At 39.7% G+C, this 17,633-nt stretch overlaps 1 protein-coding gene across 2 annotated transcripts; it reads left to right on the top strand.

Moving 5' to 3' along the window:
- The first annotated feature begins 2,086 nt into the window (after window positions 1–2,086).
- LOC310829588 (vomeronasal type-2 receptor 26-like) lies at window positions 2,087–17,628 on the top strand. 2 transcript variants are annotated; one of them, XM_083708269.1, is made up of 4 exons: window positions 2,087–2,825; window positions 3,782–5,862; window positions 9,175–9,301; window positions 9,947–11,279. In XM_083708269.1, the coding sequence occupies exons 2-4, from the start codon at window positions 5,788–5,790 to the stop codon at window positions 10,846–10,848; spliced, it is 1,104 nt and encodes a 367-aa protein (XP_083564395.1). In that variant the 5' UTR covers window positions 2,087–2,825; window positions 3,782–5,787; the 3' UTR covers window positions 10,849–11,279. The 2 variants fall into 2 exon arrangements, 1 of the variants encoding a protein (XP_083564395.1); XR_014557321.1 differs by lacking the exons at window positions 2,087–2,825; window positions 3,782–5,862; window positions 9,947–11,279 and adding an exon at window positions 17,491–17,628 and having other exon boundaries at window positions 9,227–9,301.
- The last annotated feature ends 5 nt before the right edge of the window (window positions 17,629–17,633 follow it).

Raw genomic sequence — 17,633 nt, 5'->3', positions numbered from 1 at the left:
CCAGAAGAACAATGAATAATAGAGGCTGATTGCTATTCAAATATCCTGGTCACAGTTAGTACTGGGATGTGGGATGGTGGAAAAACTGGGTTGTGGCATTCAATCTGATATTTGGGGGATCCTTTTTATCAAAAGAATTCAGATCCATTGTTGAAACCAGGTTGATGGTGGATAATAGATCCAAGTGGACATTTTGCATCAATAAGTGGTGTGGGATGACTGGGGCATTTGTTTTGCTCTTGCTCATTTTGTGGCTGCAACTGCCTCACACGGAGTGCAGGGCAGACCCTTTTATGTGCACCATGAATGATCCTTTCCAGCTGCCATACCAGTATGGTCAGATAGGGGACCTCACTATTGGAGCTATTACAGCTCTGTATGGCTGCATTTTTTGATAAAATATCATTCAGTGAGCACCCGACAACGAAGGCGGTAGATGGACTTTTGTAAGAAATAATTTTTATCCTATGCATGCTTGAGTCCTGGTCATAATTGGTGCACATAAGTCCTATGAACATTGGCATGTTCAGAAAATACTATAGTTATCAGATTACCTTTTCCGAACGTGTGTTTAGACTTATTTGTAGGCTTAAAAAAATAATTCTGGTTTTTCTTCTACCTGATGTGCTTTATATATCCATTGTGTTTTGCTTTCCCCATTTTTATTCCTCATGTTCATTTTTTATTCCACATTTCCTTTTTTGAAACATTCATAAATGCATATAACAAGAACAGTGACTGGGCCACTAGATTTTTATATCTGCTGATATGAGTCTATGGTTCAGGATGAGTCAATTTGGCCAAGATAAAACACTTTTTCATTTCAACTGTGGAGGTTGAGAGTTTCCTTAAGCAATATGATTCAATATGAAATAATATGTAAATATAAATTTAATATGAATAATATGCAGTTATAAATAATATGCAATAATATGATTGAGATGAGGTTGCCTTTATTTGCATTGTGGCTATGTACTTCGTTTAAAAACTTTGTTTAAAAACCACTGTTCTGCATTATTTACCGTATTTTTCGCCCTATAGGACGCACTTTTCCCGCTCCAAAAATGAAGGGGAAATGTGTGTGCATCCTATGGGGTGAATGCAGGCTTCAGGAAGCTATCCGCAAGTCTTGCAAGCCCGGCGGGAGGTCCCGCGGGCTCGCAAGGCTTGTGGGCAGCAGCCTGAAGCCCAAAAGATCGTGGGACAGCGGGGAGGTGCAGCGCCGCCACCCCGCTATTCCCCGACCCGATCTGGAGGCTGGCGGGGGGGGAGAAGCAAGCCTGCTTCTCCCCCCCCCCCGCCAGCCCCACAAGCTTGGGGGATGGCGAGGAGGCGGAGCAACGCCACCCCGCTATTCCCTGACTCAATCTGGAGGCTGGTGGGGGGGGGAAAGCAAGCTTGCTTCTCCCCCCGCCTGCCAGCCCCACAAGCTCGGGGGACAACGGGGCAAGCCACTGCCCCACGGAGGCTAGAGAGGCTGTCCCTGAAGGCAGAAGAGGGAGACGGAGCGCTCCGTCTCCCTCTTCTAGCTTGGGGATGGCTGCGCAAACCTGGGGGGGAATAATTCCCCCCCTTGTTTTCCACCCCCAAAAAACTAGATGCGTCCTATGGGCCGGTGCGTCCTATAGGGCGAAAAATACGGTATATTGCGGCAACAACTAAAAAGAAAGCCCAAGAAGAAAAGTAGGCCAGATATTGTTCCCCATACTCCAGGATGGGGATGCCAAATAACAGTTTAATAAACTGCAACTTTATTTAACAAATAAACAAAGATCCGCAACTGGATAAATGCTGTTCTAAATTTCTCCATGTGTCAAACTAGACAGAGTATGAGCATTGAAGTTCCCACTGTTTCCTCTGCTGGGCTCAGCTAAATAACTGGTGCTTGCATTTCACTGAAGGTCAGTTTTGAAAGCAGGCTATGTTGTTCTTTCTCACCCAAGTGATCAGAGGGAAGAGGCTTCATGGGTGGAAATACTGCACTGATAGTATTTCCCTCTGAAGGTGTTTTTATATGTCTTAACACTTAAAAATGTGTTCCCAGTTCAACACCAGCTTGTATTTCTGTCTCTTTATTTGGCCTTTTGGTCACAATGGAATGATTATGCTATTCAGTCAGATGAAATTAAATAGATGCATTTGATAGGGATATGCTTGTATCCAGATTAAGCTAGCTGTCCCAAGTTCTCTTTGAAAACAACGGGATATGACTAAATCATGAATTGCTTTTCCTGTAGATTTCGGTGGGATTTATGTATGCAAATTCATCATTCTTTCTGAGGCACAGTCCAATTCATATAATCCTAATAACAACTGCAGTGATGGGCATGTATAAAGTGGCATCCTGTCAAATAATTCTTATGAAACAGGTGGTTGATGAAGAGCTGGATATCTGTCTTATTTTTAAAGTAATTCTTTCCTTAGGGCAAGTCCAAAGTACTACCAGCATGTTCTGTCCTTGATATTTGCAGTGAATGAGATGAATGAGAACCCCAGACTCTTTCCGAATGTCAGCCTTGGAGTCAAAATTTATGACAGCTTGCTAAATGCAAGAATGACTCATCAGAACACCCTGAAACTTCTGTCTGCCTCTGAAAAGACTGTTCCCAACTTCAAATGTGATAAACAAAATAATCTGATAGCTGTCATTGGAGGCCCTGACTCTGAAATCTCCCTTTACATGGCCACTCTCTTAAGCATCTACAAAATACCACAGGTAGAGTGAGCCAGCAGGCAATGAAACTTTTAATCATTTATATCATTTAGAATTATTTCTCTTTTATTTATTTTTGAAAGGTTTTTGTGAGCTAGTAAGAGATGTACCGGTAAGTTTTTAAATGTTTTTCTAGGTTTTCAATTGTTCTTTTATGTTTTGAGTTACGTTCAATTGTATTGTTTTATTGCTTTGTTGCTTGCTACATTGTGTGCCTTGTGGGCAATGAGAGCCAGTGTGGTGTAGTGGTTAAGAGCAGTGGACTCGTAATCTGGTGTACCAGGTTTCCCTTCCCTCTCCTTCACATGCAGCTGCTGGGGGACCTTGGGCCAGTCACACTTCTTCTGGGGCCAGTCTCTCAGCCCCACTCACCTCACAGAGTGTTTGTTGTGGGGGAGGAAGGGAAAGGGGAATGTTACCCGCTTTGAGACTTCTTAGGGTAGTGATAAAGTGGGATATCAAATCCAAACTCTTATTCATGTTACCAAAGAAAGAAAGAAGTCCAGGGTTAGGAAAATTCAGATTGTCCCGTTCTTATCACTATGTGCTTGTAAGGCAGGCAGTTTATTGTGATTTTATTTCCAAGATTAGCAACACACCTAAGAACATATTAACAACACTTATGACGTGCACAATTTTTATCAACTATAACAACACAACAACTATAACAACCTGCTGAAAGAGCAGGTCTGCAGAAATGCCATTGCTGGTAGTTCATGGAAAGCCACAAAACAGCATGATGTGAGGAGGGTGAGATGTTGAGCAAGCCAGGGCACATTGGAATTCTGAGCTGTTCACACTGCTGCCAATTGATGGCCACATGCCCAATTTGGGCAAAGAAAAGAACTACAGATGTTAATACAATGAGAAACAAAGCTTGTAGTTATTAAACTATTTTGAATATCTGCCATTTTAAAAATGCATCAGCATTTTTAGATTTAGTTAGCATTCCTTTTTTTATCTTAGCAGATAATTACAATAAATCGTTGCATATCTATATTATTAGTGCAAACATATTTCAATTGAATTAACTACTTCTTTAACTGAATTTCATTTTCTTCCCCTTAGATTGCCTATTGTGTAATTGCTCCAGTGGTAGATGCTAAAAGTGAACTGCCTTCATTGTACCGGATAGTTCCCAATGAAGAATATCAGTACACAGGGATTGTCAAGCTTCTTGGGCATTTCCAGTGGACATGGGTTGGGATCCTTACAATGGAGAATGATAATGGTGACAAATTTGTGCAGACTTTGATGCCATTGCTTTTGAAGCATGGAATCTGTATAGCCCTCAATGGAAAAATACCAGCTATATCTAATGCTATAGATACGTTGAGCTCATTTGACATCATCCTGAACATGGCAAGTTATCTATCCAACTCTGAAGTTCAGGTATTGGTTGTGAATGCAGAAAATCCCACTGTACCATCTTTGAACTGGACAATTTATTTATATGCAATGTTGAAAGGTATTACAGAGACATCAATATTTAAAGTGTGGATCTTTACAGCTCAGTGGGAATTCACATTAGAGACAATGCGCAGGACTTCTAAAATACAAGTCTTTGATGGTGCCTTGTCCTTTGCAATACACACAAATGAAGTGCCAGAGTTTAGAGAATTCCTTCAGACCATACATCCTAATTCAGCTAAAGAAGATATTTTTCTCCATATATTCTGGGAACAGGCATTCAACTGCTTCTTTCCTGATTCTAAAACAGCCAAGGAAAGTGCTAGTGTTTGCTCTGGTGAAGAGAAGTTGGATAATCTCCCAGGGACTCTCTTTGAAATGAGCATGATAGGCCAGAGTTACAGCATTTACAATGCTGTCCATGCAATAGCACATAGTTTACAGAAAATGGTTTCATCCAGGTCAAAACACTGCAAAGCAATGCTAGATGGAGCTAAATTGGATCTTACAAACCTGCAATATTGGCAGGTAATGTTTCACATGAAAAACAGTTCTTTTGCAATAGCTTTTCCAGTGTGTGACTGCACTCAGTTTACAGAGTAAGCCTACACACCACACACTTCATTTCTTTTCCTTGAATAAGTTGATTCTCCACTCCCACCATTCCTGTATGTCTTTTCTCATGTGAAGGCATGGGGTGTGTGTGTGTGTGAAGTCAAGATATTCCATGTGCTATCTCTGGACTTGTTTCCCCACACTCTGGTTTCTTCCACTCTCTTTCTATGAACATTGTACATGTGACTACATATCAAATGAGTCACTCATTCATATGCTTTCCAGGTCAAGGGTAGTATCTCTTGTACCTGCCCACCTTCCAGTGTGTGTGATTTTGCCCTGGCCCGCAGGGAGGAAGAGGCACTGATTTCTATAACAGTGAAGGAATGCTTCACTCACCTAGCATTTATTGTTTGATGGAGAAGGGATATATAGCAGGCCCAAAATGTTTTGTGTTGCCCAAGCGGTATAATAGGGAATCTAAAAAATGGGATTTACATTCAGGTAGGAGCTTACAGTGTTGCAGCCTTGGTTTGGGTCCAACTCATATTTCAGATGTACAATCATTCTGACATTTTAAAACTTGACTTCCTTCCCCCTCTTTCTGCGGTTCCTTAAATTTATTTTTAATATCTTCTGCATATCCAATTTAACTTAACTTACTGATTTATTTATCCTCTTTAAATGTCACCACAGTTCTTGAGCATCTTTCCATGCCCTCAAATACGACTGATGCCAACCTGGTTTCATTTTAGGTACCATTTAAAAACATGGATTTTCACCCTGACCTTTGGTACACTATGAATTCTACTGTTTAAGGCTAAGTGGAAGCTTTATTATTATTTAGTGATTATCATTATCTGTTTTAATTTTTATTGTAAGCTGGTCTGGGATCATGATCTGAGGAAGGATGGGATGAAAATTCAAATAATCATATAAAATGTCTCTTTTCATTCTAGCTTCACCATTTCCTAAGGAGTATCTCATTTAACAATACTGGTGGAGAGACGGTGTCTTTTAATGAAAATGGTCAATTAGCATCTGGATTTGATATAATAAATTGGGTTACTTTCCCAAACCAATCTTTTTCAAAACTGAAGGTGGGAAGGATGGATCCATGGGCTGCTCTGGATCAAGAGTTCACTATTAATGAGGTTATCACATGGCATTACATGTTTAATCAGGTGAGGCCCATGTATCGGTGCAGGAGGAAATATTACAGTGCCATTTAATATCTACATGAAGCCATTGGGGGCCGTTAGTGGAGTTTCAGGGTGAGATGCCATCAGTATAGTGATGACACTCAGCTCTGTTTCCCCATAACATCTAAATCAGGAGAGGCTGTGCAGTCCCTGAACCATTGCCTGGATGCAGTGGTGAAATGGATGGTGACAAACAAGCTGAGCATGAATGTTGGCAAGACGGAGGTGCTGTGGGTGAAGACCTCCCGTATCTGAGAAATTGGTCAGCTGCCTACCCTCAAAGGGGTTACACTGCCCCTGAAGGAGAAAGTTAACCCTTTAGTGGTGCCTCTGGATCGAGTTCTGTCACAGGAGGCTCAGGAGCCTCAGTGGCTAGAAATCCCTTTTACCAGCTACAGCTGGTTCAAGAGCTACAGCCAATCCTGGATCGGAAAAGCCTTGCCACCATAGCTCATGCACTGGTTACTTCAAAACCGGGTTACTGAAATGAACTCTATGAGGGGCTTCCCTCGCACTTGATCTGGAAGTTGCAGTTAGTGGAGAATACTCCAGCATGATTGCTGACAGGAGGGAAGCATTGACAGCATGTTACACATGCGCTCAGAGATCTGCACTGGTTGCCTATTTTGTGCCAGCCCAAGTTTAGGGTGTTACTGGCTGGATCTATACAGACTGTAAAACTGCTATAAAAGAAATGTTATCTAGCTCTCAGTGCAATTTTACATTGATGATTTTACTTTTTAAAAAAATAAATAAATATTTATTACTTTTAAGGGTTACAGAAAAAGAAGAAAAGAGAAAAATAGAGACAAGAAAGAAAGAAAGAAAACAAAAAAGTGAAAAAACACCACAATACAATACAGTATACAAATAATATAAGCCCCAACCCAAACCCTTTAGACTAAACACATAAATAAATCAAAACAAAAACAGTTTAAAATACATCTCTCCTTTTCCATAATCTATCCTTCATTTCCTTGTTTCCTAGACTTCCTCAGACCTCCCTTTTTGTATTCCAGTTCTTCTAATTGTTTCAGCAAATCCTTTCCATCTTTCTCTGTTTTTTATCATCTTGTAAATAACATATTTTTTAACCTTATTTCCCTTTAAGACTAAATTACTTATCTATACTTAGCGTCTTCTAACATTTCTACTAAATCCATATAATATAATTCCACGATTTTTCTAACAGTCATTAATTTTACAAAATTTCTAAATATGAACTATGAAATATGAAATATGATACAAGTCTCAACTTGTATCAGTTCTTTCAAGAACAGAAACAGTTTCGATTTTCAGTTATTTTTTCCCCTCCCTTTAATAAACTCAGAACAGATCAATGGAAACAGTATCTTTCTAATTTTAAGTAACTGTCAAATCCGTTCTGTCAATGAACCTTCCCCAAACGTCATCTGGCAGACCGTTCCCAGGTTCAGAGCAGTGGTAGTTTGCTTTTCACTCTCTCCTGCAGGTTCTCACTAGGTCCACGACTTCCCCCCTCTTCTCCTGCTTCCAAGGGGGTTTTTATATTTTTAACCGATGGAATTTTAATCCTTTGTCAAAAACTTTCAGAGACTTTAGTTTGTAACGTCTTTGCTTCAGTCTATTTACAAAAGCGGAAGGCGGACTTCCTGTTTAGAGCCTTCCCGCTTCGTTGCCAAATTAAAATATTTGAAGATCCAAATTTTTCGATCTACTCACGGGTAGTTGTTTAAGGTCCAATTGTCCACAGGAAAAAGTCAGCGCTCTCCGGCAGCAGCAATGCGGCTTCACTCTGTGAAAGAAGCAGTCGATTCAAAGCACCGCGCCACTCACCCCACGTCGCTCCGGATCCCCAAAATAGGGTTTTCCCGTGAGTAGGGGAGGTGCAAGAGGTGCCAGCCGAATCCCAAGTTCACAGGCTTCTCCCGCCTGTGATTTCTATGAGTCTCCGCCTTCACCATGGCGGTTAGACCCTGCCTTACACGGAGCAAGTTCCTCCTGATCAGAGGCACCAACCCTAGCTCTCAGTGCAATTTTACATTGATGATTTTACATGCATTTGTAACATTTTATACTGACCAGTGTGGATTAGCCCCCTGTTAGTATATAAAGCCCTTAACAACTTGGAACCAGCTTATCTATGAGATCACCTTACCCCATATGTGTCCACTCAGCTTATTTGAGTGGCAGAATTGGCACTGCTACATGTGCCACATAATACCCATTCCTTGATCATTTAGTGTGGCAGCAGTACACTTTGGAAATTTCTGCCTATTGAGATCAAGCAGGTATATTCACTTTACTCCTTTTGGTGACTGCTAAAAACCTTCCTGTTAAGCAAGCCTACCTAGATGCTGATAAACTGGAGGTAATTTTAATCTGTTTTAGTATTTAAACTTTTGTATGTCTTTAATTATGGTTGTAAGGACGCGGGTGGTGCTGTGGTCTAAGCCACAGAGCCTAGGGCTTGCTGATCGGAAGGTCAGCAGTTCAAATCCCCATGATGGGGTGAGCTCCCGTTGTTCAGTCCCAGCTCCTGCCAACCCAGCAGTGTGAAAGCATGCCAAAAAGTGCAAGTAGATAAATAGGTACCACTCCGTCGGGAAGGTAAATGGCGTTTCCATGTGCTGCTCTGGTTTGCCAGAAGCAGCTTAGTCATGCTGACCACATGACCCGGAAGCTGTTTGCGGACAAACGCTGGCTCCCTCGGCCTATAGAGTGAGATGAGCACCGCAACCCCAGAGTCATCTGCGACTGGACCTAACGGTCAGGGGTACCTTTACCTTTAATTATGGTTGTAATTTTTTCCTCAATTTTATTGTCTAATCTTTCTGTAAACCGCTTTGAGGTGTGTGGTGTTTTGTTTTGTTTTGTTTTGTTTTGTTTTGTTTTGTTTTGTTTTGTTTTGTTTTGTTTTGTTTTGTTTTGTTTTGTTTTACAATCCAGTGGTGTATAGATTTTATGAAATAAATAAATCAAAATTACATACGTAGCTTTTCCACCCTGAAGTGTGATTCATGTCAGCAGTGTTCTGGCTTGTCTGAAAGTTTCATATAAGCATCAACCATCAGAGTTATAAGTTTTGTTCTCTGTGGCCGTAACAATGACAAGGAAATTAGGTTGCATTATATAAGGTTTTCTGAAGGCTGCTGCCAGGTTATATTGATATAACACATTATTCATGTGGCTGTCCTTGAAGAGAAGTGAGAAGCTTTAATTGCTTCAAAATGTGCTCTTTCCACGGGACTGGTTTTTTCTTGCTATTAACCAAATATATCATAAATTAATTTTCCCTTTTCTTTTTATGGCTAGGTGCTACCTCTTGCCAAGTGTAATGAAAATTGCCCCCCAGGCTATAGCAGAAAAAAGAAAGAGGGGAAGCCATTTTGTTGCTATGATTGTGCTCCATGTCCAGATGGAAAGATTTCAGACCAAATGGGTAAGAGAAACAAAATGGTGAACATACTATGCAATATTAAGGCCAACCTTGTTTTGTTGATAGTCTCTCAAATTCCTTCCCCATTTCCATCCAATAAATGATAGGGGGGAAAGATGTATTCTATTATTGGTAAATATTCCAAATCATTTTTCAGATACATGAATGTTTTGCTCTGTACAAAACAAGATATTTTCTGTGCACACTTAGCTTTGGTAACCAACTTAACTGCTAGCCAACTTCTGTCCCCCCCCTTGCATTATAATGTGAAATTTACAAATGACTCCCTCCCCTTCTGGACAAAGTGATTAGAATTTGCAGGGGCATCAACCTGCAGGAGTAGATTAAGCTGGCCAAATTGCAGAGTAACAGTTACTGAATGGTTTTGTTTGGGAAGTAAGAGATATTCACTTCCCTGCTTAATCCCTTGTAGTAGGATTTGACATCTGCAAATCCTATTGGAGCACTTACTGATATATACTTAGAAGTAAATTGGTTTTAAACACTTAGGGGGGATTATTAATCATCCCTATAGATGCCTTCAGGAGAATAAGATATTTCTGTATACATTTTCATACAGAAGCTGCAGATCTGGAAAAATATAATTGCACAGACAGGAACAGACACACAATTTGTTCTGTTTTTCAGATATAGATGACTGTTTCCAATGCCCAGAAGATGAATTTCCAAACAAGAACAGGGACCAATGCCTCCCCAAGTCCATGAACTTCCTCTCTTTCTCAGAACCTTTGGGCACCACTTTAGTTTTTTTTATATTGGCTGCTTCTTTCACCATAGTTTTGGTACTAGGAATTTTCATCAAGTACAAGAACACTCCCATTGTCAAAGCCAACAATCGAGCTCTATCATTCTTTCTCCTCATCTCCCTGTGCCTCTGCAATCTTTGTGCTTTACTATTCATTGGCCAGCCTCAGTGGGTGACCTGCTATTTACGTCAAACTGCTTTTGGCATCATATTTTCAGTAGCTGTTTCTTGTTTGCTGGCAAAAACAATCACTGTGGTTCTGGCTTTCATGGCAACTAAGCCAGGATCCACAATGAGGAAATGGGTGGGGAGAAAATTGGCTGTTTCTATTATTCTTGGCTGTTCTCTCATACAAGTCACTATTTGTAGTATATGGCTATCTACTGCACCCCCATTCCCAAATTTCAACATGAACTCTTTGGTTGAAGAAATCATAATAGAATGTAATGAAGGGTCAATCGCAATGTTTTATTTTGTTCTGGGATACTTGGGATTTCTGGCTTTTGTCAGCCTCACTGTGGCTTTCCTAGCCAGAAAGTTGCCAGACAGTTTCAACGAAGCCAAGTTCATCACTTTCAGCATGCTGGTGTTTTGCAGTGTTTGGTTGTCCTTTGTTCCCTCTTATCTGAGCACCAAGGGGAAATACATGGTGGCTGTGGAGATCTTCTCCATCTGGGTCTCCAGTGCTGGGTTAGTAGGCTGTATTTTTGTTCCTAAATGCTACATAATTATTCTGAGGCCTTCCCTAAACACCAAAGAGCAGCTAACAAGGAGGAATATGTAAGTGTATTCCTTCAATTGCAAGTAGTAAGTAAGTGTATCTTATATTTGTGTAATGAATGCCTTATAGGTCTTTCCATGGTACTTTTAATGGAGGTTGACCCATTATGGCAAACAAGAATGAGGCCTCCCAATTGAAATGTCAAGCAAAATGTGTAAACATTATCATAAAATCTCAAAGACACACTCTTTCTTATTCCACATGTCTCTCCATAATTCATTTGAGCTGTTAGTCCCCCTCATCCCGCATACTGGTGAGTCAGCAATCTGCACCACACGGCCAAACTCGGTACAAAAACTTGCTTGCTGATCCATCTTTGCCTCTTCTCTCCTTAGAGAACAATGCCATCCTATCTATCACACATAAAAACCTAGTCTTAATGTTGCTAGTGCCTGCCATTTCTTGCCCATCATTGGAAGTCTCCTGATGCATGTGTGAGGCATGGTTCACCAATGTCTGAAACATCACTTTGTCAGAATACTTGAACAGACAAACATGGGTGGTCTAGGGAGAGGCTAAATCTGATAATCTTGATGTAGATTGTTTCCCCTTATTTGAACATATTAACAGGAAAGGGGTCTTCCCATAGCCCTCCACCTTCTCATTCTTTGTCATGGTTAAGATATTTCAATATTCAAGCAAAATAGTAATTTGGCACATTGGTTTGCTGTTATTATTTAATTTTGGAACTCTGCATTACTTTTTCTCTGTTACTTATATGTATTTTTCAATAAACAGATAATACAAAACATTGTTATAGTCAAGATTTCCCATCCATCTGTCTTCCGCCAGAAGGAACCAAGTAATAGTAAAGTTGTGTGTTAACAGAGTTACTGACTCTCTGTCCTGTTATCAGGCTGGCAATTTAGGCACTGAATCTAACCTTAGCAGTTGTACTGTTTGGGTGGACTCAGTGGGAAGAATAGTCTTGTTCTTCTATGTCCGCTTCCTCTAGTCAATGTTTAACTAAGAGGCATCAGATAAACACAGCTACTGGTGAACTTGATGTGGATATGAGTTTCTCCTCCTCCTCCTTCAGGTATTTAAAACATATATTTCATCCACAATCACACTGTAATACACTTTATTGTAATATGCTATATTGGAAGCCTCCCTGTGATCCTCGAATGAATAGTGGTATAAAAATTTAATGAAATAATAATACAGTCGTACCTTGGTTGACAAACACCTTAGCAGTTGAACGTTTTGGTTGCCGAATGCCGCAAATCTGGAAGTGAGTGTTGTTGAGGTTTGTGAGAAACTGCAGCTTTGAAGTGGACAATTAGTGAGTTGGCAAGAAGCCAAATTAAGCAAGAGTACATGAGAAAGTCTGCTTGGAGATAGGGAAGCCTAGCAACAGGTGATGATTGGCTAAAAGCTTTCCATTATAAGCAGCATGACACAGTAGTTTGGTGTTAGAGTTCAGAGGTTGGTGTGTAGAGTTTGAATCGAGTCTCTGTATATAGTAACTTGTACAAAACTGTGCTATACTCTGTATATAATGAATGCAAATACAAATCAAGTTACTGTTCAGCACGTTATGTTCCTGAGTTGTCATCCTGGACTACACAGACTAAGCAGCCAGTAGCAGAGAGTTTTGGTTGAGATCCATCAACAAGTGTTTCAGTTTGTGAATGTTCTTTTGGAAGCCAAATGTTTGATGGGGCTTCCGTGACTTCCAGTTGACTGCAGGAAGCTCCTGCAGGCAATCAGAAGCCGTGCCTTCGAAGTCAAATGTTTTGGAAGTTGAACGGACTTCGGGAATGGATTCCATTCAGCTTCCAAGGTATGACTGTAATAGTAGTAGTAGTAGTAGTAGTAGTAGTAGTAGCCTGGCAGGATTGCTTTGTAAGTATTGCTGAGATACAGTGGTACCTTGGGCTAAGAACTTAATTCATTCTGGGGGTCCATTCTTAACCTGAAACTGTTCTTAACCTGAAGCACCACTTTAGCTAATGGGGCCTCCCATTGCTGCCACACCACTGCTGTGCAATTTCTGTTCTCATCCTGAAGCAAAGTTCTTAACCCGAGGTACAATTTCTGGGTTAGCAGAGTCTGTAACCTGAAGCGTCTGTAACCTGAGGTACCACTGTATATCAAACATATTTTCTTCTCTTCTTCTGATGCAAGTCATGTATTGTACAATGCAATACTCTTGGGAGATTATTCTGGAACCTTTAATTATCACAAATTATTCAGGGACATCATCCATCTGCTCAAGCCTCCTATGGATTTCTGGAGCTCACAAGCAGAATCAATAACACAGTCCGAAAGTTGATAAAAAAATACCCAGTCCTATTAAGTGCTGGTGTGCTGGTTGGTGAACCGGCAGAGCTGCAGCTGCCCGCCTGATCTTCAGTGATGTATCCAGTCTGGTAGCTGATAATAGATCATTTCCAGGCATTCTTTTTGATGAATTCACCCAAGATGATAGGAGTATTTGCTTTTCTGCTTCTCATTTTGGGTCTCCCTCAACTTGACTGCAAGGCGCCAGCTCCTATGTGCACAATGATCGATCCATTCCTGGTCCCACACCAGTATTATAAGAAAGGAGATATAAACATTGACATGATTGCCTCACTGAACACCTTCATCTTTGATGAAATACCATTTAACAACCAGCCAACAACAAAGATGACAGATGAACTTATGTAAGGAATAATGTAAGGCTGAATAGAATCACATATGTTATACAAGCAGCAACATGATCAGAGAACAGGAGGTTTTTTTGGTATTTGGGTTTAATAGCAGGTTTATTAAAATTGTGTATGGTTTTTCCTTTACATGATGTGCTTGACATGTCTGTGATTTTTTTTGCTTACGTTGCTTTCTTATTCTTCATGACCACTCTATATTCCACATTTTCCTCATTCACCTCATATTATTTAATGGCCTTCACAATCACTTCTTATTTCTTCTAATAAGTATTACAATACATTGATATGAAATTAAAAAGCAGGGTATAATAGAAGTTTTTAGAAGGGTGAGACAAAAGAAAAGAAGGTATCATTACATATAGATGGATTACCGGTAATTTAAATCAGTTATAAGGGGTTATTTCATCTGACATTTTTATTCCAAAATTGAATGGGAAAGGCACATCTCTCCATAAACCTGTTTTGAAGATTATATTTTATAGTATTTATATTGTATGTCAGCTTTATCACCATAATATTATCTCAAGTTTTCTTCAGCCATTCTACAGTTATGGGGAAATTCTCCATTGCTGGACTATACATAGTTTTACCATTGTCAAAATGTTTATTCCTAGTTGTAGATCAGCATTTATAACTTCAGAATGCATGCAAAGGAGGACTGTTTTGGGGGATTATGGTAATACATAATCATGCAGAATTGTAGCCTCCAAATGTATTGTTTTAACACAGTTCCAAAATATGTATAAAGTCTGTAGTAGTTCTTTTACATCTCCAACAATACATATTTTGACTGCATCTTTTGCTCAGTTTATGTTGAGAAAGATATCATTGAAATATTTCCTTATTTTTCCCCTTTAAATTAATGCACTCTAGCATAGCTGGAATATTTTTAAATACCAAGCAACCTTCTGCCTGTGACATTGTTAAACTGAATTGCATTATACACCATTTTTATTTCTTCTTATTTGATGGTTGTGTTTCTGCTCTTTTTATCTGGGAGATACATATTTTGTACTAACATCTTTTCTATCAATATGTGACAAAAGATTCTCAAATGGGATTTAGGGATAGGGTATTCCATGCTTTATCTGCAGTTGTTCCATTATGGAACCAATCCTCTGCACAAGAAGCTGGCATAAAGCACACCAATGTAAATTAAGCCAGAATAAAGTTCTGTGCTTAAAACTGGTGGTGCAAAAACAAGCCTTTAAAAGAGGTTTCTATGCTTGGTTTCCAGGTTATGCGACCAATCAGAAAGGACCTAGGATCTAGCCTCTACACTCCCCACAATCCTACCTATTCCATATTTGCAAAATACTTCTTTTGGATACTTGCAATGACCTTGGTTCAGTCAGCTAAGCCCTGCCTGACATGGAATAAGCCAGTTACACTGACATATCTTTGGCTGAGCTGGGGTTGTTGGGGACTTAATATTCGTGAGCTAGGAATCAGCTCATGAGTACAAAATCATGAAAATGGGAGATTTCTGATTTTACATGGCATTAAACACAGGCACAGCTGGCAGTGTAAGTCCTAGAAAAGGGGCATCCTGGGAGTATACCATGGCAAGACCAGGGAGGGGGTGGACTTAGCCTGGATTCTAAACCCTTTCAGCTAAGTTATGTGACCAGCAAATCCTGCATGAAACAATATTTTAAAAGCTTGTTTTCCTTCTACCAGGAACAGCCCCACTGCTACACAGGGTTCGAAACTGGTGTAACTTTGCTTAATTTACTTATACCAGCCAGGGCTGGATTTTGGTTTGATGAGGCCCTAAGCTACTGAAGGTAATGGGGCCCTTTATATGTCCAGCTGTCCTTTGTCAACAACAAATTGCCACTGTTTTTTGTGTTGAATATATGCTATATGGTAATTTATGGACCTGATATGTATTTAAAGCCATTTGCACATAACAAAAAATGTATTTTATCAAAGTAATTGTTGAACTGAAATACAATTAAGAAGTATATTAATAGTGAAATGCAATAAAGAAGAAGTATATGGGGGGGACCCAAGAAAGTGGGGCGCTAAGCTATAGCTTGTTTGGCTTATACGTAAATCTGGCACTGACGCCAGCTAACATCATCATCATCATTTACCCACCCTTCATCCAAAGCTCCCAGGGTGAGTTACAATAATAAAACACAACATTAAAAAGAGTATAAAACAATATACAGGAGCAAAAATAAGTTGGGTCCTAAAAATATACCTCTCAGGTGTCAAAAGCCAGGGTAAAGAGGTGCATTTTGGCATTGACCAGAAACTGTGTAATGAAGGTGCCAGACACACCTCTGGCGTGGTGTGGGGAGGGAGTTCCGCAGTTTTTAGATTTTCAGCTTTTAGATTTCCATATATAGGGCTAAACCATTGTTTAAATATTGTTTTTTATTTATTTATTTTAGATAAGGCCTTGTCAAATGCATTTTTGCCCAAAACACAATGGGCACACTGAATAAATAAATGACTCATTCCTGTTCTGAAAAGCATGGTTGATCCTTTATTATTAATAATAACACATATGATACAATTCTTTTCTTTAGGACAAAGTCTAAGAACTACCAGCATATCCTGTCTCTGGTTTTTGCAGTGAATGAGATAAATAAAAACCCGAAGACCTTACTAAACATCAGCCTTGGCTTTCACATTTATGACAGTTATTTAAATGCAAGAATGATCCATCAGAATACTTTGAAACTTCTTTCCAGCCAGAAAACAATTATTCCCAACTTCAAATGTTTTAAGCAAAAGAATATGATAGCTGTCATCGGAGGACTTAGCTTTGAAATTTCCTTTTACATGACTACTCTTTTAGGCATCTACAAGATTCCACAGGTAGAACAAATCACCTGACCATATAAGTTTTCCATAGATTGTATTATGTTTATCCAATAAAATATGATAGTGAACTATTTATCCTTCACAAATAGCTTCATTTCAGATGGTTTGTGGACTTGTTGCAGGGTCACTGAAGAAGATCTTATTGTATTGAGTGGTTGATTGGGCAAGCTTGTTGATGGTCTTCAATTCCCATCAGCTCCAATGAGCTTTGCCAATAGATAGGGATATGGTAGTTATATTGCAACAATTCTGGAGGATCATAGACTCCCTATCTCTGGGCTAGAAGATGCTCCCTCTAGTATCCTTAATCCAAACCATGTAGGGCTCTAATGGTAAGCACCAGCACTTTGAACTGTCCTTGCGAAAATTTATTATCATGCAATTCCATATATGCAGCATATGTGTTCATATATTCAATTTTTGCCAAGATTAGTAGCATAACTGCTGCTTTTACTGCTAAGTAGAGTTGGGAACTAAGACAATGTGGGAAGGTGTATGAAATGCTTACTTCCTATGGCAGAGAGTCACAATTTTTGATACATAGAAAACCTGCAAACTGTCAGGGACTTGGCAGTTTGATCCTTCCAGGGAGGAGGACGACAGTTTAGAATTACAACAGGGGTTTGAGGGAGGTCACAGCTCAGAGGCAGATGAGGGGGAAGCCGCCCAGAGTGACTGGGGAAACCCAGCCAGATGGGCAGGGTATAAATTATTATTATTATTATTATTATTATTATTATTATTATTATTATTATTGGCTGGGTGCTATAGCCTCTCTCTGTAAATACTGAATCAAAAGTGGACGGTAAGAAACATTTCCTTGTCTTTGTACGTTCCTGGCAACCAGTCTTGGGAGTTGCTGGCAGCAGCCTGACACAAACTAATCAACATTTCACATGCATGCCACAAACAAAAAGATAGAGTATGAATTTCTGAAAGTATGACATTTAGCATAAAATGAACTGAAATAATCTAGTGCTCTACAATTAAACTACAGAATGAATTCATGAATTATGTGTATACAAAAATGAGAGCAGGAAGTGTGGCAACAAGGAAGGGGAAAATGTGGTGCTATTACATTATTAATCTATTTGCATAATGTCATTGTATGATTATTTTTTGATGAATGTATAATTTTTATTTGCCTTAGATTGCCTACTGTGTGAATGCTCCAGAGATGGATGATAAAAGCCAGCTCCCTCCATTCTACCGGATGGTGCCCAATGAAGAGTATCAGTATGCAGGGATTGTCAAGCTTCTTCTTCATTTCCAATGGACGTGGGTTGGGATCAT

This window comes from Podarcis gaigeae (genome assembly GCF_964106915.1).
Source record: "Podarcis gaigeae genome assembly, chromosome: 13".
Lineage (NCBI taxonomy): Eukaryota > Metazoa > Chordata > Lepidosauria > Squamata > Lacertidae > Podarcis > Podarcis gaigeae.
The sequence above is the reverse complement of the archived record's forward strand: the minus strand, read 5'-3'. Positions and strand labels throughout refer to the sequence as shown.